The 24,984-nt window shown below is 35.8% G+C and overlaps 1 protein-coding gene across 28 annotated transcripts in view; it reads right to left on the bottom strand.

Annotated features, from left to right (window-relative positions):
- Nucleotides 1–24,984, bottom strand: part of PCM1 (pericentriolar material 1) — an 88,890-nt gene that overhangs the window by 24,792 nt on the left and 39,114 nt on the right. For 14 of the 28 annotated variants that reach the window (XM_067721462.1, XM_067721472.1, XM_067721473.1 and 11 more), the window contains 14 exons: nt 24,733–24,887; nt 24,459–24,588; nt 23,305–23,445; nt 22,590–22,780; nt 21,000–21,200; nt 19,680–19,899; nt 19,445–19,590; nt 18,736–18,923; nt 16,133–16,304; nt 13,014–13,372; nt 5,432–5,596; nt 3,092–3,148; nt 562–734; nt 93–224 (listed from right to left, as the gene is read on the bottom strand). In XM_067721462.1, coding sequence (XP_067577563.1) covers nt 93–224; nt 562–734; nt 3,092–3,148; nt 5,432–5,596; nt 13,014–13,372; nt 16,133–16,304; nt 18,736–18,923; nt 19,445–19,590; nt 19,680–19,899; nt 21,000–21,200; nt 22,590–22,780; nt 23,305–23,445; nt 24,459–24,588; nt 24,733–24,887 — 2,430 coding nt within the window. The remainder of the gene's footprint in view (nt 1–92; nt 225–561; nt 735–3,091; nt 3,149–5,431; nt 5,597–13,013; nt 13,373–16,132; nt 16,305–18,735; nt 18,924–19,444; nt 19,591–19,679; nt 19,900–20,999; nt 21,201–22,589; nt 22,781–23,304; nt 23,446–24,458; nt 24,589–24,732; nt 24,888–24,984) is intronic. The other 14 variants (XM_067721475.1, XM_067721476.1, XM_067721477.1 and 11 more) reach the window with 2 other exon arrangements.

The following is a 24,984-nucleotide window of genomic DNA, read 5'->3' as shown; positions in this document are numbered from 1 at the left end:
GGTATACTCACAATTTATTAACAACCTACTTAACTTTTGTTAGCTGCATACTGAAATTATGTCTACAATTTCATTAATCATTATCAGCTTACATCATCAGTAGTAGCAAGGCTTTCACTGGGAGTAAGTTCTGAGTTTGATGCTATCCAAGTACCAGAATTCACTGACTTTACGTTTTCCCCTTCTTTTTCATGGTTCTCAGAAATATGTCTGGATACTATGTCCTAAATAAGGAAATAAGATAGATATGAAAAACATTAGTGTTTAATCACAAAATTAAAAGTAGAAGTAGATACCAGAACAAATGCAATACTCCTGACCTCAAAGGTTAACTATGAGGAAGACATAACATTTAGGATAAAACACTAAAAAACTGCTCAGAAAAAGACTTTATCTAAAGCTACATAAGCTATATAAGATTATTAAAATGGCATGGAAATACATAAAAAAACAGATCAAAATACTTATGGAACAAGGACATACTTCAGTCTAAGAAAGTAACCAGACAGAATGGTGAAAAATGGCAGTACCAGAAAGCGTAGGGGAAAAAATGTTAGATACCTGCAATGCATATAAAGCCCTCTGTCTCAAATAGTCTGTATTCAGTAGCTGAAGTTCATGGAAGAGTTCAATAAGAAAATGTGGACGAGATTCATTTTGAGAAATCAACGTAGCTACTTCAGAATAAATGGTATCCCGCAAAGCTTCAAACATGGAAAAATCACTCCCGGTTTCTGGAAGATATAAAGAGATCAGGAAGTTAATATTGATGAAATACATTCCTATTTCTTTTAACTTGCAACATTACTCTCACCTTTAAACTACTTAAAACACAATTCTATTTCAGAGCTTTTAAAGTAGAATAAAAATCTTAAAATTACCAAGAAAAAAATAATCTTAAAAATATCAAGATATACACTAAATATTTACTAGAGAAATAACATTACTTAGCATTACTTAGAGCAAAGTTATTTCTCAATGGAAAATTTTACACATTTCATAGGAATAATCAGTGGAAATCTTTCAGCACTTGAATGAAATAAGCAAATTGCAAACAATTTTCTTTTTTTGCTAATATGAATTTTTTTACAGAAAAGGAAATTCGTTTATTTTGTTAATGTTGAGAACTAAATGCTGCCAAGGAAACATACTATTTTAAGGCTTATCTAGTTAGGTCTACTGATTCTCAAATCTCCGCAATCATGCTGTATTGATGAAAAACTGAATTTGTAACTATAACAAAATAGGTCAATTTTACTACAGTGTCTTACTGACATACTCATTATAAGTTGGAGCAAGCAGTGAGGATAATGAAGTTTTCAGTTTCACAGAATCTAGGCATCACTCTATTATTTAGCAACAATTCTGCTACATATATTTGTTTATAGCAAAGAATTATCACCCTTAAAGGTATACACTCATACCTTTACTTTTAAGAGCACAAATTAGGAACTGTTTCCATTTTGAGTTCTCTACCGAAAAAAAAAAAATTTCCCAGTGTTCTTCTAGCTATCAAATTCTATAAACTTTCTAGAGTAATAGTAGAACCACAAGCAGCTAAATATTCAAGTTCTACAAAAATCAGTGATAAGTTTTCAAGAAAGAGAATTTGAAATGTTGAGTGTTTTAATATATTGTGTTTTCACATAAACATGCAAAGATCATTAAGATTTTAAAAATTCACTTTTTGCAAGAGAGAAATTTTAAAAATGCAAAGCAAATGTGGTTTAATGAAAAAACTTTCCATTAATTTACTAGGCAAATTAACATCCTCAGGTCTCAATTTCCACAAGTATAAAATAATAAGGGTAATAAATATGCAACTTCCCTATCTTGCCTCAGACATTTATGGGTATAAAATGAAATAATATACTAAAATTCTCTTAGTAGTTTTAAAATGTTCAAATGTGCTATGTTACTATAAAAATATTTACTATGAGCAGGAACCAGAACTATCTCTGTAGTAAATCTCTATTTATAGGAAAAATCCAGGTAAGAAGATGGGATGTCATACAAACTTTCCCAATTTATACACTATATTGTAGTTTGATCAGTTGTTTTAGAAAAAGTTTTTTATTTTAAAGATATAAGAACAAAGCATATTTAATTACCTCTGTATGTGATAAAATTATCACTCTAAATTGTATATCAGTAAAGATTAAATTATTCCCGAATAATGAATTATGCCAAACATATGCTTCATCCCTCCCACCTACAATAGAAAAGTGTAAAGTTTTTGCCAGTTTCTCCTCCTGGACTAAAATGCATTAGTTTAGGCTAGAAAAATCCTTGATCTCAGCCAGATTTGTCTGACTCCATCTTGTTTTTATCCTACTTTCAGAGTTCTTTTCTTCTTTAGGAAGTACCACTGATACATTTAGCTTCCTCCATGCTAGGTCCTTGTTTTTTTTGTTTTCTTTAAATTCCCCTAGAGGTTCATACAGGCTTTTCTTTTTTACTCATGTATAGCACAGGAGGCATTAAAGAATATTTACAATTCTAAATCATACAGAACCATGTCTAAAGAAAATTCATAGTTTAAGGACAAAAATAGCATTCTGCAATTTTCCATGACCTTTATGTATCATGGTCTTTGCATGTCATAGTTGTTTTTGTTCAATGGTTTATTTTTTTATACATGTTGACTAGTAAGGAAAAATAAGAACTACAACAGAAGTCATACACAATACTTAACACTGTAAATCAGAGCTAAGAATAAAAGTAACTATATTTTTGTTTCCAAAAAATATGAATGCTCATAAGCATTTAAAGAATACAAGATAAATAACTTCAAATAAAACACTAAATTATAAAAATGTTTTCTATTACCTACATGAATGTGTTGGTTATGTTACATACACTAACAGAAAATGAAAATAAGAAAAGCAGCCAATTTTACCAACCAAGTAAAGAATTATAAATGAAAACCTTCAGAATTTAGTAAGTATGAATTCTCTCTCTTTTATCAGCCAAATAACACATACACACTAAACTAAATCTAAAAAATTAATTAGAACAATAAAACTAAGGATTTTTAGGACCAATGGAAGAACTAACAAAAAGTGGACACCAAAACTAAGCAGATTGTTACCTGGCGCTTCATTGCATGCATTTCTGTTAGACTGCTGTAGTATTCTCCTAGCATGTGCTGTAGGAAAGGGCAGACATAAGGATGAACATAAAATGTGTATGAATAGTAAAGACAGGGTCTGTAACATGAATAAATGAATGAAAAAAAGAAATAAGCAAATTTCTTTAAAATCGTTTGCCTGAACTGAAATGTTATCACAAGGTATGGTTTATGCTCTGTTTAAAAATAATCTCTCTTCAGGGAAAATATCAAAAGATCTGCTATAAACTTGTGTTGATGTGACTGATGATGACTATCATAATAAACTTCTACCATTCACTCTTAGAAGCATACACATCAAAGGGAACCCCCCACAACCCCCGAGGGAGAAGAGGACTGTATACAGTTCAATACTAGCAGCCGTATATGCTACAATCTAATGATCATATAACAAAAACTACTCTTACGTGCTATAAAGAATTTTAGGGTAATGCTTAAAACTATAACTGTCTTTTTAGAAAAGAGGAGTATTTATATTATTCAAATATTTTTTTAGTTCACCAAAATTTGATGGTTATATGTTTCTAAGTGACAGTAATAAGATCTGAAGTACTATGACCAACTATCAATTATTTAGGTAACTGACATCTAAGTTATTAAGCCTATCAATTTAGTGCCTTTCTCCAACCTCCACCCAACTGTTTATTGTTTGAAGACATCAGTATTTGATAAAGATAGTGAAAGGAGATGGAAACTACAAAACTTTGGTAAAATGCTAGGGTCGGAACAACAGAATTAATGTTTGACAAAAGGATCTTGGACTTAACAGGAGACCAGGATTGAAACTTCGGTTCTACCATCTGCTAGCAATACAACCTTGAGGAGGTCATTTCAAAATATGAATAAATGTGATGTTTCTTTTCTGATTACAAAAGTAATAAATACTCATTATAAGTTTTATAAAATATAGAGGAGTTTAAAGATAATAAAACCACTATTAACATTTTGATGCATTCTCTTCCAGCTTTTTTATCCAGATTTTTGTTTAAAATTGTTGGAATCATAATGTTCAGTCAACACCTAAATCTCAATTTCTTCTTTTCACTTTTGTTTCCTTAGGATGGATGCCTACAAGTACTGGGTTAAGGGCATGACATTTTTCCCAAAAAACTGTACCAGTTTATACTACTGGTCCTTTATGAGCACTGGGAAAAAACAGGCACCCCCCTCTGATCATGTTTGCTCATCTGCAAAATGAAAACAAAATGAATTCAAAGGATTATGAGGCTCAAATGAGATGAGTAATTTGTTTAGTTTGCAAACAGTAAAGCATACTACAAATGGTAGCTACTATTATCATTTTCACCAAGGGTCTTACTGACAACTGAAAATTTAGAGTCTATATTTACTTCCTCCCTCTCCATATTTCTTTGAGACGTACTTATTCTTTATAAATCAGGGACGTGCCAGTATTTACTTAAACTAAAATGGCGGCAAATACTTATGACTCCATTCATTCAGTAAACACTCACTGAGTGCCTACCATGTGTCAGGTTCCATGCTAACATTTAAGATACAAATATGAAAAAATATTATCTACTGCCAAAGGAACCAAAAAGGTGATACAGACACTTAAACAAGTAAATACTACATAATGTGATACAGGCAACAAAGAGGTTTACACAGGCTACGACAGAAAAACAAAAAGGAGAAAGGGTAACCTCTCCCAGCTTGGATTTGGATACAGTTCCAGAGTTGCACAATTAAGATTTTACTTAAGAGCCAGCAGAGACAAAGGCCAACAAAGAGCAAAAAGGACTTGAGGCAGGAAGGACAACTGCTGAGGTAAGACAACTGCTGAGGTGGCTATGGGAAAACTTCAGTTTAGTGCCACTGAAAGAGTCAAGTTCAAGGCACAGGGTGTGAGAAATGAGTCTGGAGAGGCAGGAAGGAATCAAATCTCTGCTGGTCAGATATGTTACATTGAGGCATCTGGACTTTCTCCTGCAGGCACGGTGAAGGCCAAAGATTTTAAGCAGGGGAACGATGTGATTTTATATCCAACTCTTATTCAGATAATATTTTCAGAATTTCAAATTAGGAGTACCAAATTAATGTCAACTACACTTGTTCATTCAGAATTTTATCAAAATGCATCAAAAGATAGTATCACAATAACAATAAAATATATTTCCAGTCTACACTTCTTGACATCAAGAACTGTGTACTGTAAACTCTACTATAAAACCTTTCACATGATAGAAAAGTGTGATAGATGAATTTTAAGCTTGTTTTAATACAGCTTTTCAAATCTAAGGTGAAGAAGTCTTTAAATTAAAACAAACCAAAAAAAGGACATACCTGAAGATATTTCTGTAGACCTACTATATCTTATTACTTTTTCCAGCTGCTCATGATTCTTTCTGCTGAATACTTTTGCTTGAACAGGCTCTTCAGTCTGGGCTGAATGTCTGTTCCTACTTTTGCAAGGTTCACATGTGCTAGACATACTGGCACTTTCATACCCTTGAGTAAAAAAAGTGACAACTGTTATCAGTTGCAACTAACTCAAACTGAAAGGGAAATTGATTTCCATAGTGAAACAGTATAGGTCACTCAATTTAGAATGCTGTGAAGGCCTGGTATAACTAGAAATCAAACTAGTAAATAGTATGTTTCAGAAAAATCTTTGCGATAACCTTTGTAGGCACAGGATAACAGTAATAAATTCTAACACTTCATTGTCCTTCAATATTCATCTCAATGAATACATCCCAACTCAAACTACATGGCAGACCTTATATAGCCCAAATTCTCTACTAGACTCCAAGCTAACAATTTTTCAGTATTAGGAAATACAAGAAAGAATCACATCTAATCTATATATGTCCATGGTAGACAGAAGAATAAGGGGCATTAAATAATCAGATGTCTGCTTTTGTATACCTTTTGTTTAATATGACTTGGTATAAATGGTATAAAGCCTTCCCCACCCATAGGTTATACATATATTCTATTAACTCTTCCAAGTTTTGGAATTAATCTTTTTTCAGTTACTTTTCGGCATCTAGCACAAGGCAGGAATTCAACTTTATTTTGTTCCACATGGATAGTTGGTTACACCTACCCTTTTCCCACTGAATTAAAATGCAACCTTGGTCGATATATTAAATCTCCACATTTATTGGGTTTTATTTCTGGGCATTCCATCTGTTTAACTTATCTAATCCAATGCCACAGAAGTTCTACACTATGTTTAAACACCTGGTAAGACAAGTCCTATCTAGCTTCTTTTCTTAGCTATTTTTGGACACTGGTCCTTCCACAGAAGTTTTGAGATCTTTTTCCCCCAATTTCAAAAACAATCCATGAGGATTCAAAATAGAAACACATTAAAAGTATTTATTAATTTGAGGAGAATTTACTTATTTTTAAATATTTATTTATATATTTATTTGGCTATGCCAGGTCTTAGCTGCAGCACGGGGGATCGTTGTTGCAGCATGCAGAATCTTTAGTTGCAATTTTATAAATTCTAACTTAAGAACATAGTTATGCTTTTATATTTGCTTAATCTTGTTTCGTATTCTTCAAAAAAATTTTTATAGATCTCGTACATTTCTTGTTAAATTTATTCCTAAGGATTTTTGGTCCCAGTAGCTTTGGATACTACTATGAAAAGAATACTCCCTGCCACTTCCATTTCTACTGGGTATTACTATGATAGAGAAAAATATTTACACACTTATTTCATAATCTTATTTCATAATTACTTTACTAACTTAGCTAACTTAGGCAGCTGTTTTCCAGTGTCTCTCGGGCTAGCTTAGAAAATATATAAAATTTGTTTCCCTCCTTTTCAAATATTTATTCCAATCATTTAATCTTGTCATAATACTTTCCAACCAATGCTAAATAATGATGGTGGTAGAGAGGGAATCCCTGTTAATTCCTAATTTTGATAGAGATATCTCTCGAGTATTTTCATTTACAATAGTGCCTGTAAGTAGCATCAGCTAACAGCCTTTATTATATTTAAATAACTGCCTCCCTTTCTAGGTGCATTTTCATTAGGAATGACTTAAAATTTTATCTAACCTACCACTATGATTACATGACTTCTGTCCTGTAATGTGGTTGACAGAATCAATTATGTTGACAGACTTCCTGATAATAAATCACGATTACATTTCTGTAATAAACCCTGCTGACAACAGTCTAATACTCTTTTCATATACTGGCAGGTTCAATTTGCTAGTATTTTACTTTTGAATTTACATTAATAGCTGAGATTAAACTACTGCTTTCTTTACTGAACTGTTACCTCTCCTTTTCACCTTCCCTTATATAAAGGTCTCTATCTGATTCATATGTTGTCTCCATAGTTTTCTTCAGATAGGATACACCAGTATGTTTTTTCAGCTTGACAGGTAAAGAGTCTCTTGTCAGAGAGTAGGATTCTTGAGTTGTAGTCCCTTTTTGTCCACGAATGGATGTCATTTCACTTCTACTTTTTTAGGTTTTAAGTAAGACTGTCTGATGTCAGTTTGTTTTTTTTCTTCATATGTAACTTGTTCTTCCAACCTGGAAGCTTAGAGGATTTTTACTTTTTCCTCGGAATCCAGGAACTGTATCAGTCTATACACAGGGGAGAAGGGGTGTGTACTTTGTCTCCGTGCCTCCTGGCTGGGCAACAGTCAGCTATTTTGATCTGCGGTCTTGAGTCTTTCTTCATTAAAGATTCCCCTTTATTATTTGTTGAATTACTGCCTCTCCACTTTTTTTTTTCTCCTTTAGAACTCCTTGTATATCAGATCTCCAAGATTTGTCCTTAAGCCTCTAATCATTTCCCTCTTTATTTTATCTCTTAGTACTTTTTGCTCTGTGTAATGACATAGTTCTTCCCTTTAATTTTCTAGGCCAGTAATTTGGAACTTAATAGCATTTGTCCTATTTTTCAAATAATCTAAACATTAAATGTGAAAATCATTTTTTCTAGTTCTCAAGAATTTACGTTATAATTCAATCTGCTTTTTAAAAATAATTCATTCTGCTTAAGTATTCTTATCATTTTGCTCAAGTGAGTATTTCCTTCAGTAATTCTGTTTTTACTAGATTTTACCTGTTCTAGTGGTCTGCTTCCATGACTTCTCTCTGGCTGCTGGTCCCTTTTATGTGCACTGTTATGTTTACTGGGTTAGCCCCGACTCTTATCTACCCTTCAGGCTGGACCTGACTGCTGGGCAGCTTTAATGGCAGCACGCTGGCAGTGCTTGGGAGCCTCATGCCCATGGTGAAGCAGTGGTCTGGCTGGCAAGCTGTCAGCCTCCCATCAAGACGATGAAGAAGGAAGCCTCTCGACCCCTCAGGCTCCTCAGCTGCAAAGGTAAATGCTTTACCGTGTTCAGAGTAGGTAGGATGCCGCCTCTTTTTTCAGTGACACCCTTTCCCGTTAGTACTTTGAAGTGGCAAAAGACTGCTCCTCTTGGAAGGGAGGGAAGCGCCCTCCCCGTGGAAGGAGGGGTTGCATGGATCTCCTCCAACCAAGTTTTCTCTAAGAACCACAAGGCTCTGATTTTTGCTCACTCTCTGAAAGAGCCAGCAGAACCTAAAGCCTTGCTGCTTATCTCTCTAGATCACAACAGCTGCTCTGTTAATAACAAATTAGTTCCCAATATATTGTCAAATTATTCTCTGTGATATCCTATCTGGATTCAACTTCCCTTTCTTTCTCTAAGGCCATCATTCAAGTTAGGACTTCATCATCTCATGTATAGGTTCCTGATTTCTTTGTTGGTCTCTCAGACTCTCAAGCCACTCTCATTCAATCTGCATGAAACTTACCGGAAAAAGAGCCCTGTTGGTTACTTTGGACTACTACATAAAAAGCAATAAAAGGTATGATTGCCAAGAGTAATATGTAAGATGATATAAATGGTAGTACTATTGCTTATTTAATTAACAGCAAACATAGCTCTGAAGAAAATAATGTTATTCTAACAAGAACATTTATATAAATGAAATTAAGCTTCTAACTGCTGTTACTGAATCATGTGAAAAGTGCTGAATGGATTCTAATCAAAATTAAAATATGTATTATGCAGCATACACAAAATTCTCTTTAGGGAGCCCCAGTAGTGAGGGGAAAAAAAAAAAACTCAGTCATCTTCCAAAAGAGCTAAGACTGTGAAGAGAAGCATGCTATAATTTTTAAGATGCTATAAAAAGAGAGAAAAAAAAACCCCCATGGTTTTACATGAGTCCCAATTTAAAAATATCAAGGGCTAGATTTCCAAAGTTAAGGTACTACTGTTGATTTGTTTCTCTTTGGGACACTTTAATAGTAATCCTCCAGGGAAAGTAGAAGATTTAATGAAAGTCAGTAATACTTCAGAGTAACACTGGCCAGGCCAGCTGATATAACAACAGCAACAACGACATATGATGGTCATTATTATAAGGGGGTTATCTCCTGTCTTTCTCAGCACAAGTGGCTGACAGAGCTGGAAGAAACAGTATTTCTAGTTGTGTCTCCAATACAGGGAAACAGCTCAGCCACAGCACCCTGGAGACCTTCCATGTACCTACACAGGCCACACTGGGAAGGACTGAACCGTCGCTGAATCTAAGTCTTGGCGGAAGGCCTTATGATTTTCCTCTCTTTCCCCTGAAAGGCTGTCATGAGAGAACTTCTCATCTCCTCCTGGGCTCTGATGAAAACATGAGACCAGTTCGCCTCACCCCCTGAGGGTACATCTCCATTCTCGACTGTGGCTTAGCTACAGCACAGCATTGGCTCCTAGGCTACAGGGTGCCCCACCACTCATGATGCAACTATCATCTGGCCCCTTCTGTTTCAGCGTCGCCCTTGTGGTGAGTGGAATAAGGGACACAGGGAGCTGGCACCTTTGGCTACCCTTCCTTTCTCTGACTTCATTAAATAATAAACTCTGAATCTAAAATGGGCCACATCTGTCAGGGCTTATCTTGCCTAATGCGAGACATCCATTTTATCTCAATATTCATTAGTGAGCAAGAAGAGTGGGGGAAGAAAGAAACAAAAAGGTTCAGGACTGGGTGGAACCCAGAAGTCAGTATACTAATAGTCTCATCCAATTTCCCAAGACAAGAATGAGGACCATCTAGACTATATGCTTCTACTCCTCTCTAATACCATCAAAAGAGGAAATGGGTCTGGTAGAGTGTAGCCAAATTATGGGTCTGTAAACCAAGTCATATGTCTGATAACTCAAGTACCCAGCAAGGCAAGAAGTCATGCTCAACTCATAAAGTCTGAATTTGAACTGAAGCTTAAAAGATAATTAGCACATAATTTGTAAAATCTTACTCTGCATGCAATAATATGTATCTTTATATATAAAGACCTTCTAAAGATTACCATCATTCGTACATTACCATCATGTGAAACAAAGTTAAATGAAGATTTAGCATGCTACTTCTGGAAGACTGTCAACATGTGCAAAAAACATAGAAACAGCTCAAATCTGGAACAGTATAACTGGCTGTACTATATCTTTTAAGACAGCAACTTAGGTCCCACTGTGCTGGCCTATTTGTCATATCCTATTTCCTTCCCCAGTTCTCTCATCTTCTCTTCTTGCTTCACCCTGACTCTATATTACTTTTCCTATTGTTACTACAATTTGGAATGCTTTCCAATCTTCCCCCCATCGACCTCCATTCCTACTTCCTTTAAGACAGAGTAAACATTCTTTCTTCTAAGAAATCATGGCTATTCCTATCCCACAAAGAGAACAAACGCAACATAAATTAGTGGTCTAGCTCAGCACTTCTCAGACTTTAATGTGCATATATTCGTATTAAAACATCGGGAATCTTGCTAATATGCAAACTGAAAAACAATGCGTACTGATTCAGTTGGTATAAGGTGGGGCCCAAGAGTCTGCATTTCTAATAAGCTCCCAGATGATGCGGATGCTGCCTGTCCATGGTTCACATTCTGCATAGCAAGGACTTAGCTCATTTGATTTTGCTACATATTATTTTGACTCTGCATATATTAGTTCGGTTCTGCTATCAGGTCTTTTACCTTTGTGTGTGCACCTTAAAGTGGAGCTCCCACTAACAGATGGTCTTAAAGCCCTCTTGAACAAATGTGAATGTGCATTCTTGGCAAGTATTTTTATACTGAAGCATGAGAAAAGAGAGCAAATAGATCAGAATGTCAATCTTTGCCTTGAAGTAAAAGAAAAGCTGAATTGTATATCTGGAACCATAATTCTTCAGAATAAAGGGGTTTCAAAAATACAAATACACCAGGATTTCTAGGCTCAGGCAGACATGGCCATATGCTGGCTGAGTGCCCTCTAAGACCCTGCTACTCAAACTGTAGTCCACAGACTACACTGTCAATGCTGGTCAACAACGCATGGGAGAACTCGTTAGAAATGCAGGCTATCAGGTCCCTCCTCAGACTGACGGAATCAGACTCTGACTTTAAGCAAGATTCCCAAGGAGATTTGTATGAAACATTATCAAGTTCAAGACGCACTGCCCTAGCACACTCAAAATAACCAGCTGAATGAGAGAACGCTGGGATAACAAAGGTTAGTTTCTTTCCATTTACTCATATGACAAAAAGCATTTTGTTGGAGCAACTACGTTAATAAGAAGTTCAGAGTTACCCCGAGGGCCTCTCTCAAAATGGTCACTATCTCCTTAAATCCTCTCTAGTGGCACCAAGAGTGACCATGGAGAAGGCATCGTAGTTGTATTTTCATTCATTTGAATGGTTTCAGATCACTAATCTACTAAGTAATCAGCTCCTCCCAAACCTAAATAACTGAAAAATTATTTCAAGGATGATAATGTGTATGCTGAGAAAAATGTTACCCCTGTTCACGATTGCTTGTTTAACCATGAAATCAGATTCTTTACATGGGAGTAGGAGTAGCAGCCCAGGACCTTAGGAAACATGAGGTATTGAAATGAAAAAAACCGTACATGTATTCTTTTTCACATCCATAGTTTTCATCAGATTTTTCAAGGGTTCCATTATCCAAAGATGGCTGAGATGAATGCTGCCAAAGCTTACAAGTGGATTTTAACTGCAGAGTGTCCCAGGACCTTTACTACACTTATAATGTACTGTGAGCTTCCAAGAGAGGAAGTTAGTAGGTGCAGTGAGTTTTCACAATTTTCTGATTATAAGCCTAGAATATTTTGCTCTTAAGCACCAAATACTATCTCCTTGAACGCAGAACGACCTTTCAAGGCCAGAGCCAAAAAGTATCCCTTGCAAACTGGAAGGGGCATCCTTTAACTATAATATTCCAGATTTTAGCTAGTAAATCAATTTTTAACCAGTGTTAGACTTCACTAAGTTCTTCAAAAATCATAAAAAAATCTATTTTTTAAAGAAGTGGCATGCAGTGAACACTATAAAGAGAACTTTGATATTATACTCAATGACAAGATTCAATAAAATATGGATTAATGTTTTCTCCTATTAACTAAGGTTCAGTTCCTGAAGGACTAAGAGCAAACTTGTTCTAAAAGTGACTTCACCTACATGATATCCAAAGACTGCAGTGTAGTCACAGGCCTGCATTTCTTTAAATGAATCCATCGCGGATCTAGCCAGAAGTCACCAACGAGGTCTTGCACGTAATATTAAACAAGAGAACAGTAAAAGTTCCGAGCTCATAGGAACCACATACGTAGTAAGAAGTTTTAAGAAGCACAAAAAAGAATAAATGCCATGTTTTAAAATAGCTACACCATTAAACCCTATTTGATAAATTTTATTTAAAAAGTTCTCAAAGGTAACTAAAAATGACTTTGCTCAGGTGGGTCTACAACAGTGCCTCCTCAACAGCCACACCGAAATGATACACGCCAACATGTGAGAGTAAGCGTACCAACATTTATGCTGATCAAGTCAACAAATTTCAGTACTTACCAATATTTTTAACTCTGCTTTTCAGCTGAGTAGAATGCCTCTTCTTACTCTTTGATTTGGGAGTTTTATCTTTAGATGCCAGGCTGGCCTGTGCAGATGCTTTTCTTGACTTGAATGTTTTAGTTACTGTTGTTGGATCTACTGGGTCAGGCATACTGCTAAAGCTTTCTAACGACTCTTCATCAAATTGACGTCTTCTCCTACTGGTATCTAATTGATTTTTGCGATTACTATTTGTTGTTTTCTTTACAGACACTGCACATCCAGTCTTGAGAAATGGTTTTTCTACTTCACCTTCTTGGTCATATAACCATGGTGTCCTACTGTTCTCCACCTCCTCTTCGGGCTGTTTTTGATTCCTTACCAATGAAAATAAGTTTTTATATATTACAATGATATATTTCTATATCTACTGAAAACTCCAGATATACTTATAGTCTACTAGTAGATTGAGGTAAATAAAAATTGTCAACAGGCTATAAAAATATTCCCACAAAATACACATTAAAAATGAAAATGTTACACAGGCTAAGGTACTAAATTACTTTAAACTTTAATCTTAGACCTTTCTCACTAAACCATTTTCACTAGTGAGACTTCCAAACCAAAGGTCCAGCATTCATGATGGAAAGAGTGGGAAGGTAAGATCAAGGGAGGATGGGACATACAAGGAAAAAACAAAAAACTTAAAGAAACAACTGAAAGAGAACCACAGTAAAAAGTTTGGAAACGTACATGGATCTGTGTCACCTAAAGCAGTTCAAATATAACCAGAATCTGGTGAAAACAATTGGCCATGTAACTAGTAATTTATTTCTCTGCACATTAAGTCTTATTTAGCTCTGTTAGCTTAGTGTCATTTTCCAAATTTAATCTGCTAAACTTTGGCATCCCTTAATATGTTAATAGGTATTCACTGGTTATCTAAATCTGGGAAAAAATAGGCAAAACAAAGTTAAACAGGTCTGCGGTACTTCTCAGAACTTTCAATATGCCAATGTGTTTTATAAATGTCTTCGAAGGGAACATAGTGAACATGCTGTCTGAAACTTTTTATTACAGAACCTGACATAGACAAAAGAGTTCCTAAGAATATAATTTGGGAGACATTGATCTATAGGGATTAATTCAAGACAAAGATTAACAAACCTACAGTTTACATGCCAAATTCAGCTTGCTGCCTGTTTTTTTGTATGGCCTGAGAGCTATGAATGATCTTTATATTCTTAAATCGTTGAACAAAAATTAAAAGGAGAAATATAGTTTATGAGACATGAAAATTACATAAAATTCAAATTTCACTGTCCATAAATCAAGTGTTCTTGGAACACAGCAACTTATCTGTTTACATATTGTTTATAAATGCTTCTGTGCAAAAATGGCAGAGATAAATGGTTATGACAGACACTATGGCCTGCAATATTTACTACGTAGTCCTTTATAGGAAAAGTTTTCTGACCCGAGCTAACAACTACAATGTTTTATCTGACCTCTTTGTTATCTCCAGCCATTTAATTCAGGGAACCTATAATAGCTGAAATTTTGGAAAGAGATGAGGTCCAAGCTGAAGTAGGTCTAATATCTAAAATAATAATACTCAGATGCATCTTTTTTTTTTTTACTACCAATTACATATAAACTATAGATAATAATGAAGTAGGGACCTTCCAATAGGAAGACCATTCACTAAAGCTTTGAATAAATTTTTATTGCTTGTGATGGAGATTCATTCAACCACCATTTCTCAATGTCAATTGAGCACTAAACACTGTTTTAGGCTCTGACAATAGAATACTTTCACAGAGTAACACAAGATTTAGTAGGAAAAAAAGGTTAGTGCAGATAAGAAAAGGAGTCAGGCAAGGTCAGGGAGGTCTACCACAGGATTCCTGGAGGTGAACACCAAGTTGAATTCTAAGAATTTTTGGTTAATTAAGTAAAGAACAAAACCAAAATGTTCATGATTTAACAATTAAACTGTCAAAATGCTAATTTAAGAGGCTGAGACATGCCCACACACCTAACTAAAGGGAGAAGTAATGTGACCTATATATTTATAAAGGGATAGGAAAAACAAAATCATAGAGATACTTCTGACAGAACAAGTATTAGGCTCAACTGACCTCTGATTTTTCCTCCTTTTAAAAAGTTTTTCTGAAGTAAATAACAACAATAAAAAGGCTATAATCTTTTTACCAGCAGGCTATCAAAATCATTTTCTGGATTAAAACAATCATTAAAAACATTATTTATCAAGCCATAAAAATGCTTTAAAGAATGATTAACCTGAGCCAATCCAATGAGTCTTTCACACACTATTTGGGTCAAAATTATAATTGGGAAGATTATCATATTAAAAAATAATAAATGTGGGCTTCCCTGGTGGCGCAGTGGTTGAGAGTCCGCCTGCCGATGCAGGGGACGTGGGTTCGTGCCCCGGTCCGGGAGGATCCCACGTGCTGCAGAGCGGCTGGGCCCGTGGGCCATGGCCGCTAAGCCTGTGCGTCCGGAGCCTGTGCTCCGCAGCGGGAGAGGCCACAACAGTGAGAGGCCCGCGTACCGCAAAAAATAATAATAATAATAATAATAAATGTTAGAAACAGAGAGAAAAAGGAATCCTGACTATGTATTGCTAAAACTTCCTTGACAAAAGTTGTTTTTATAACCTAATAGTACTCAATATTACATTTGGATGGGCCTTAGGAACTTACTCTAATCAGGCGCCATCAATCAAACAAAGGAGCCATCACTTTGTAACAACTATCCTCCAGCAGTTAATATTAGTTTCTATTTCTACATCAATGAACAGTGAACTGGTATAACCTTAAAGACAGATATCAAATCAAGGCCAAAGACACTCTATGGGTTAGGTCATATCCTTCCAAAATGAACCTCACGGGACACCCTGATCAAAACTCTGAACTGCTCTTGTACAAGGGTTAGCAGCAGGTATACACCTGAGTGACACCTGGCAAGATGTCAAAACTTCATATTCCCAACACTATGAAGTCAGACAATCACAAACATCCTCCCTAATTACATTCTCAAATTACAGATAATTAGATGTAATCACAAAGTGATGTTTAAGCAAATAATGGATTATGTTTACAATCAAGTACCTTTGTTTTTCTGCTCCAACAGAAGAACTACTTTCAAAAGGTTTTGGAAAAGCCATGTATTCTGTTCTCCCTGAAAGATTCTGGGCTAATGGTTGCTGCTGTTCAGTGGGTGCAGAAATATTTTGAGAAAAATCTCCAAAATTAGAAGGAAATAAAGGGCTGAAATTCATACCTAATAAATAAAAACAATGGGTAAGACAACAATAAAGAAGCACCTTTAGCCTTAAAATGAAATTAAAAAATAGTTTTAATTAAATATGCCATTCAAATCCACCAAAAGAAAAATTTGTGATTAAAATAAAGTAACACTCATTTACTCAATCACTGTTTTACAACTCAGTCTGCTATGTTTTCAGCATTGGTGATTCAAAGATAAATACTGATCCCCAACCCCTTAAGACCTAAAAGTTAGCAAAAATAATGCTTGATATTTATCAGAGTATTACTGGGTACAAGACTCCACTGTAGGCACGTTACATGTTACTTCATTTAATGCTCAAAACAACACTGTGAAATAGGTATTATATTCATTTTACTAGTGAGAAAATAGGTTTAGAGATCAAATGCCTAGTAAATGAAAGAGCAGGTTAGATCTCGGGTCTGCATGGCTCCAAAGCTTAGGTTCTTTACACTCTACATGGGAAGTAAAATATAATCACATACTTAATATATATTGCTGTATCAGAGGTATTTACAAATGGCTACTTACAACTTGTGGGAGAAGGGGATCAGGGAGGGTTTCACAAAACTGAACTAGATTGACTGTGAAGAATGAACAGTCTTCGTACAGGGTTGGCATGGGTATAAGGCATATTATGACAAAAAGGAACTGCATGTGCAATTTCTTACATTATTTGTTTCTTAAATGCCTACTCAAACAACGCCTGCTGGGACTTCCCTGAAGGCACAGTGGTTAAGAATCCGCCTGCCAATGCAGGGGACACAGGTTCGAGCCCCGGTCTGAGAAGATCCCACATGCCGCGGAGCAACTAAGCCCGTGTGCTGCAACTACTGAGTCTGCGCTCTAGAGCCCATGAGCCACAACTACTGAGCCCGTGTGCCAAAAGTACTGAAGCCTGCATGCCTAGAGCCTGTGCTGCACCACAAGAGAAGCACCACAATGAGAAGCCAGCGCACTGCAACAAAGAGTAGCCCCCGCTCGCCGCAACTAGAGAAAGCCTGCAAGCTGTAACAAAGACCCAATACAGGCAATAAATTAATTAATTTTTTTAAAAGTCTGCTGCCAATATTAATCCACACCTAAGAACTAAAAACCTTGTTAAATTGTTTAACGGCCATTGCTTTTATAATCCTGTTAAGAAAATACGCTGTATCTGTGGATATTTATATTCACAAAGCCCTCCCAACCCTTTTCCTCTTCCTATATTCTCTGGCAAACACCTTCAACTCCTCTCCCTTCATGACTCACCTCACCTAACTGATCATTCTACCTCCAGAATGTCTTTAAAATTACTCCTTTTTCTTTACCGCTACTGCCGATGCCTTAGGTCAAGCTGTCGTTCCTTCCCTGCTATTACTGCAATTGCCTTCCAGTCACCATCTATACCCTTAGCACCTTCCCTCCAATCTCAATCAACACTATCACTAGTGTAATCTTTTTAAAATATAAACCTCATGCTATTCCTCTGCTCAACATCCTCCAATGGCCCCTCTAGTAAGCAGCAGAAAGTCTAAGCTTCTTTGCACAGCACAAAGGCCTCCACTGCTCACCAGCCACATCAACTACTACTTCCCCTGTCATGGCCCTAAACACTAGCCATACTTCATGACCTCTAAATTCCCTAAGTAATATACTGTTCCACTGCTTTGTAACTCTAAGTGGTTCCATTAATCAGAAAGTCCTTTCCCTTCTAATCTCCCTGGAAAAAAATTATATTCATTCTTTAGCTTTAATATCACTTTCTCTAGGAAAAAAGAGATTTGCTGATAATCTCTTGCCCCAAGGAAAAGCAGGTCATTCACCTCATCTGCACCACTGCTACAGCACCCATGGCAAAGCACTAAGCATTTATTAACATTCTTGGCTTCTTTGCTAGACTCTAAATTCCTTAAAGCATCAGGCTTAACATCTTTGAATCCCAGTCATTTATGTAGTGCCTGGCACATGACAGGTACAGAAAAGTCTGAATAAAAGCCTAAACTAAGTAAAAGTAAATATAAGCCTAAGCCAAACACCTTTACTCTAGTGGTATATATCTCCCTACCAAGACACAAAGCTCCTCTACAAGAGCGTTGCCTTATTCACCTCTTCTCTCCTAATATTTTACACAGTGCCTGATGTACAGCAGCCAATAGACAGGTTAATTCCCTTTCTCCTTCATAAATACTTGTTGAATAATTCAAAGGTAAAAGACTAAGCAATCATTCATAATTTACTTAATTTCATTAGCAACCACATTCAGTTTAAGAGTTCACTATAAAGAGTCAATGTAGAGAAGAGTTTATAACTTTCTTTGCCAACATTTCCTACCACTCCAAAAGGGACTGATAAAAATCCATGCAACAGACAAATGTTATTCTCAAACACTCTGCATTTATTTATTTTCATTTAAGTTTTTTCATTTAAGTTTTCAGCCACCTACCTGGTGCAAATGATGAAAAATTAGTAAACCCCGGTAGGTTGAACAGATTTACAGGCTGTGCTGGAAAGCTGAAAGGACAAAATAAACTGGGAGAAGGAGGGTGTGATGCACTACTGACTCTTTCCTTGCTTCCAGGTTTTTCTGGATGATTTTGTTGGCGCATAAGTTCATTTAGCATTTGCTTCAACCTGTAAAAATTTAAGGAGTCAGTAATTTAAAGATCAGTTGTATTACCATCTATGTAAAGTACATCCAGAAAGAATATATGTAAGACATGATTCAACAGTATGTGGAACAAACTGACTGCTCTGATGTTTACAACAAATATCTGCTTGTCCTGCATGCTTAGTTCAGTAACTTCGCCTTTGCAAGAAGAACTGTGCTTATTAGCACTTCTAACAGATAGTAGGCATAATTACAACACTCATTGTTTATATTGTTTACAGCTTTACTGAGGTATGATTTACATACCATACAACCTACCTAAGGTAAGTGTAAAGTTGAGTACTATAAAATTTTTTTTTAAAGTCAGGTCTACGGTATTAAAAAGGAACATTGAGCAATATCTCTGCTTATAAAATTCCCAAGTGTCAGAATATTCAAAAATGATATTTGGTTCAGGCCCTTTTCTCCCAGAAGGTAACTGTAAAACTCTTGCTCAGTTTTAGCACTTACTATACACTCTCACTACTTCTAAGAAACAGATTACCTTTGTACATTATTCTGTTGCCATGTTAGCTGGGTATAGCACTGGTTCAACTGGTGCATTATAAGGTGTACTTGAGGAGATGCAACATTGCTGGGCATAACACTGTAAGGGCCCGTGAGAAGAGTTTGTAGCAGACAAGACAGAGTCTGTGGAAAGAAAATTTTCAGAATAGTTGCCGATGACATGAGAAAAACGTGTACTGCTTCAAAAACAAGATAAAAAAATTCTACTTTACCTGCTGGTCTTGCATCAAAGTCTGACAAATATTGACACTGAAATCAAGTTGTTTCTTTAGCTGATTGATTTGTTCTTGCCACTGTTCTTTCTCTTCTACATAAGAGAGTTCTGACACCCAGCGAAGGTTTTCCTGACGCTGCATGCTGATATTCTGTTGTCTTGTCCTGGCTAAAGGACGATAATTTCCATCTGCTGAAAAAGGGCGATTGTTCTTCCACCTAACACAAGATTTAAAGCATTAGGTCATCTTATGTAATTATTTGGTTTTTAAAATCTGGCAATAAACCTTGATATCCTGGGTCCATACGTCTGTATTCTCTTCACAGGACTTAAAATGTATGGAAAATAGAAAGAGAAAAATTCTGGATTTCTAGTCTTGTACACTATCATTTTTCATTCCTTTCGAATCTTTCTTCATTTATGTTTTACCGAGAAGTGTCTATATAATTCTGTATTCTTCAAAATGAAAACAGTTATGGGACTTCCCTGGTGGCACAGTGGTTAAGACTCCACACTCCCAATGCAGGGGGCCTGGTTCGATCACTGGTCAGGGAACTAGGTCCCACATGCATGCAGCAACTAAGAGTTCACATGCCACAACTAAGGGGCCCACGTACCGCAACTAAGGAGCTGGCGAGCTGCAACTAAGGAGCCCACCTGCCGCAATTAAGACCCAGTGCAACCAAATAAATAAATATTAAAAATAGGGAGGGCTTCCCTGGTGGCGCAGTGGTTGAGAGTCCGCCTGCCGATGCAGGGGACACGGGTTCGTGCCCCGATCCGGGGAGATCCCACATGCCGCGGAGCGGCTGGGCCCGTGAGCCATGGCCGCTGAGCCTGCGCGTCCAGAGCCTGTGCTCCACAATGGGAGAGGCCACAACAGTGAGAGGCCCGCGTACCGCAAAAAAATAAAAAATAAAGTGAGGCACTCTTGTGGGACTGAGCCTCTTAACCTATGGGCTCTGCTCTGACTCCAAGTAGTTAGTGGTGGAATTAAATTACATTGTAGGACACACAGTTGGTTCAGAGAACTGAAGAACTGCTTGGAGTCAGAAAGACCTGAGACTCTTAAAATCAAGCAAAAAATTAAAACAGCAAAACTAACCTATTTTTAGTTTCCTTTATATTATAGGAGTTATGATTTGCATGGCTAGGAGGACACACGGAAAAGCTAACCTATTTTTAGTTTCCTTTACATTATAGGAGTTATGATTTGCGCTGCTAGGAAGACACACGGAAAAGCTAACCTATTTTTAGTTTCCTTTACATGATAGGAGTTATGATTTGCGCTGCTAGGAGGACACATGGAAAAGCTAACCTATTTTTAGTTTCCTTTACATTATAGGAGTTATGATTTGCGCTGCTAGGAGGACACACGGAAAAGCTATCATGGGAGCCGGCGTCTTGCTCCTCCTCCTCCTCGTCTTCATCTGTCCGAACTGCTTCAGAAAGGTAACCATCTTCATCTCCTTCTTCATCTAGTGCACACTGGGTAGAACCTCCCCAAGTTGCCATTGTTCTAGAGATTAAGAGACAAAACACATGAGATCATTCTGGAGATGAGCTAAATACTTTACCGCCTATTATGTACCAGACACTGTACCAAAAAAAAAAAATATATATATATATATATATATATATATATATATATATATATCACTGCACCAAAAAAAGTGTATGTACATATGTGTATATATATATGTATATGCATATGTGTGTATATAAAATTTCATTTAGTCATAGTAACTATGAGATGGGTGGTACTCTCCAACTGCTGTTATAATCTGTTTACGCTACCTTCCAGAAAACAATTCTTCATATAAATTAAACTAGTAATCATATCCCCTGGAACTTATTCCTAAACTAAACCCCTCTCAACTTTCAACTTTTCCTTGAGTCACAGTTTTCTAGATTAGAGTTATCCAGTAGAACTTTCTGCAATAGTAGTAATAATCCATATCTGTGCTGTCCAATAGAGTAGCCATTAAATACACATGACCAATGAGCACCTAAAATGTGGCTGGTGTGACAGAGAAAATGAATTTTTAATTTTATTTAACTTTAAATAGCCACCTATATTTAGTGGCTGCCGTACTGGAAAGCACAATTCTAGACCCATGGTTCTCAAACCTAGATGTTTAACAAAACAATATAAAGAACTTTTTTAAAGTATAGATGTGTGGTACACAGAACACAATAAAATATTGAAGATATAGTTTGATCAATAAAATTCATATTGGCACTCCAAGAACAGGAATAGTTCTTTTATGAGTACGAAAGAGAGTAAGGTTTAGTGCAATGTTGCAGAAATGCCATCTGATACCAAAAAATTAGGTCATAACAAATTTGGATTTCAAAATTTTAGATCTGAATACTACTATAAAGATAAGTAATTAACTGATCTTATAGATAACCAATTCTTTTAGAAATATTCTAAATATGGAAATTTCAAACATAAATCCTAAAAACTGAATGTTTTATACAATAAAATGTTTTCAAATTCTTAGGAAATTTACAAATAGAAGACACTCAATTTAAGTTAAAAAAAACCCACTTATTTCTGGCCTGATAGAAAAGCACTACAAAGTATCAAGCATTTTCTTTTTATAAACTTTAAACTTAACTAAGAAAACAAGGCTTATATACTCAAGAAAATCTGTATCACCATTTGAGCAAGCATCTTGGTAATTTTTGTAAATTTTTTAAAAAGAGAGAAAGGTGATGCTGTGAGAAGTTACAACAGAAAGTAGCTGGATTTAGTCAAACTGAGTCACAAAGGTGATGCTTAAAACACAAGTCTCACTGCAACAGCAGATTTGTGCTATGATGCAGAGGGGAAATGAGGCTGCCTATCCTATAGGCCGTAAATAGGTGATATTTTTAAAAATGATTTAAACAGCTCTCTTACTTTTCTGTTCTACTCTGTTGAGGCGTACACAGGTTCTCAGACCCATCACTTCTCAGTGAAACAGCCACTGGAGATGTAGTTTCAGCCAGACCTTGCCTCCTCTGATGTTCAGCCATCAAAGCTTCAAGCTGCTTTCTTCTCTGTCGCAGCTCTTCCCTTAACATTTCGTGTCTTCGCATTTCTGACCACAACTGTTATTTTAAAAATTAAGGCAAGTTGGTGTAAATATCGGGACTTGTTTTAGCCTTAAAGAAAAACAGCCTAATACTATTGTCAATACCAACAAATATTTCTATTCTCACTCTATCCTTTTTACACTGAGACACCCAAGAAGGCCAAAATGATATTTTAGTAATAAGAAAAAATTAGGCAATCATTAATTCTTTATGAAAACAGGTAGCACCCAAGTATACTTTATCAACTATTAGAAGAAAGTTACAATGTTTTCTATAAATCCCATATAAATAAAATGCCAAAGGACAGGTTTTTCTAATTGAAATGATTACTATTTACTATAACTAACCCTTACATATAATTCTGCCAAATATTTGCTAATAAAGGGCAAGGCTATTTTGAAAATATACAAACTTAATTACTTTTTGGAAAAAATTATTTCTTCCCACAACTAAAAGACACATAATAGGCTACATTTAAAAACATGTTTCACAGATATTCAGTTTTCTTCCTTAAGACTCAGGAACAAGGTACAACATACCTCATTATCTACCACTGAAGGATCATCAGGTTCAAAAGCAGATCTGCTTGTACTGGCTTCATTTTCATTAACAGTTGGGGTTGAAGTAACAGCTGGCGTATATTTTTTTGTGGGACAATTACCCGCACTAGTGGCTGACAGCTAAAAAAGAATTAAAACTATTATGAGGAATTAAAGCAATTATATGTTAATTTCGTAAAAACAATTATTTCACTGCTTCTCTAGGGCTCTAGTATCATATTTAATTTATTACCACCAGATTTCAATTGCCATCATGATCTAAAGAAAATCTGACATAAGCAAACAAAGATGAAAACACACACTAAAGTTGAACAGTAGTAACCAACCCTCCGAAACAAAAGAGACATGAGGGATAAAATGTTACTGTGGAAAATTTCACATACTCAACCCAACTCCGACATATATTCCTCTGCACATTAGTTAGATTGGGAACGAGAAAAAAAGGATTAGATAAAGTAGAAAAGGTAAGTGTCTAGAAAATAAAGTTATATTAGAAATATCACTTGATATGTTTCCCTTTCTTTGAAAACAAAACCTGACTGAAGAATAGAGCTAACCAATAAAGTGTAGGAAAAATCTCAAAAAAGAATTGATATTCCCCTCCCATATTAACCCTCCTCCTGATTACCTGACATGGTCAAAGACTGCATATTCTCTGTTCAACTCAAAAACCCATGCATAGGGTACTATTTAATAAGCATATATACATTTAATATTCAAACTACAAAAACAATATTTTAATTTCCCTAAAAAACTCACGATGGCTTAACAGCTTTATTATGTAATTTTAGGCCAGTAAAAAATGGAAATGTTAGTCCCTTAACTGCCAAGTTCAAACCAGAATATTTTAATATAATACATACTTATAAATACTCACGTTCTGAATCCACAGCCAGCCGGCCCAACAAGTGAAAGAATGGGAATAATTAGAGTCAATTCCTATGTGCTACCTTTCACAGTATAAATGTACATCCTTAACACATTTCATTTGTCCATCCATTACATTAATCATAAAATTAAGATACAAATCTATCAAATTAGCACTAAAAAAAGACAAAGAGTACTTTCAGTTGACATTAAGATTTTAAATATCTTTCTTCAGACAAACAGAAAGAAAGAAATTTCCTAATTACCTGTAGGTCAGGACATGCCTTTTGCAATGCTTGAATTTTCTCTTGAATCTCAATCAGTTTCTTTCTTTCTTCCTGCAATTGTTTGAGCTCTCTCTGTTGCTGCTGTAGTTTAGCCTCATAAAATTTCTCTCTATAATTAAATTGACATTATATTTGTGGACTCCAGTAAATCTGATAATAGCATTAAGCACGATGTAATACAGTACCTAGCGGAGTACCTTCTCTCTAATAGGCACTAAACTTTTATGACCTGAAAGCCAGAAGCTTAACATACCTTGCCTTTTCATTTACTCCAGCATCTTTCTGTGTTTTATTGGTATTTCCTCTAGTGTTATTTGCATTTTGTTTGGTGTCTTCTTCTGCTGGGTAGAAATCATCCAAATTTGAGGTATTGGCAGAGATAACTCCTTGATCTGCTGTATCATCATCCTAAAACAGCATCATTATATTAAAACAATCTTGATATCTAAAGACATTATCCAATTCATACCTTAGTAAATAGAACTAGGTTGTAAAATTAACATAA

The sequence above is a fragment of the Pseudorca crassidens genome, chromosome 21 (genome assembly GCF_039906515.1).
Source record: "Pseudorca crassidens isolate mPseCra1 chromosome 21, mPseCra1.hap1, whole genome shotgun sequence".
In the NCBI taxonomy this organism is placed as follows: domain Eukaryota; kingdom Metazoa; phylum Chordata; class Mammalia; order Artiodactyla; family Delphinidae; genus Pseudorca; species Pseudorca crassidens.
The sequence above is the reverse complement of the archived record's forward strand: the minus strand, read 5'-3'. Positions and strand labels throughout refer to the sequence as shown.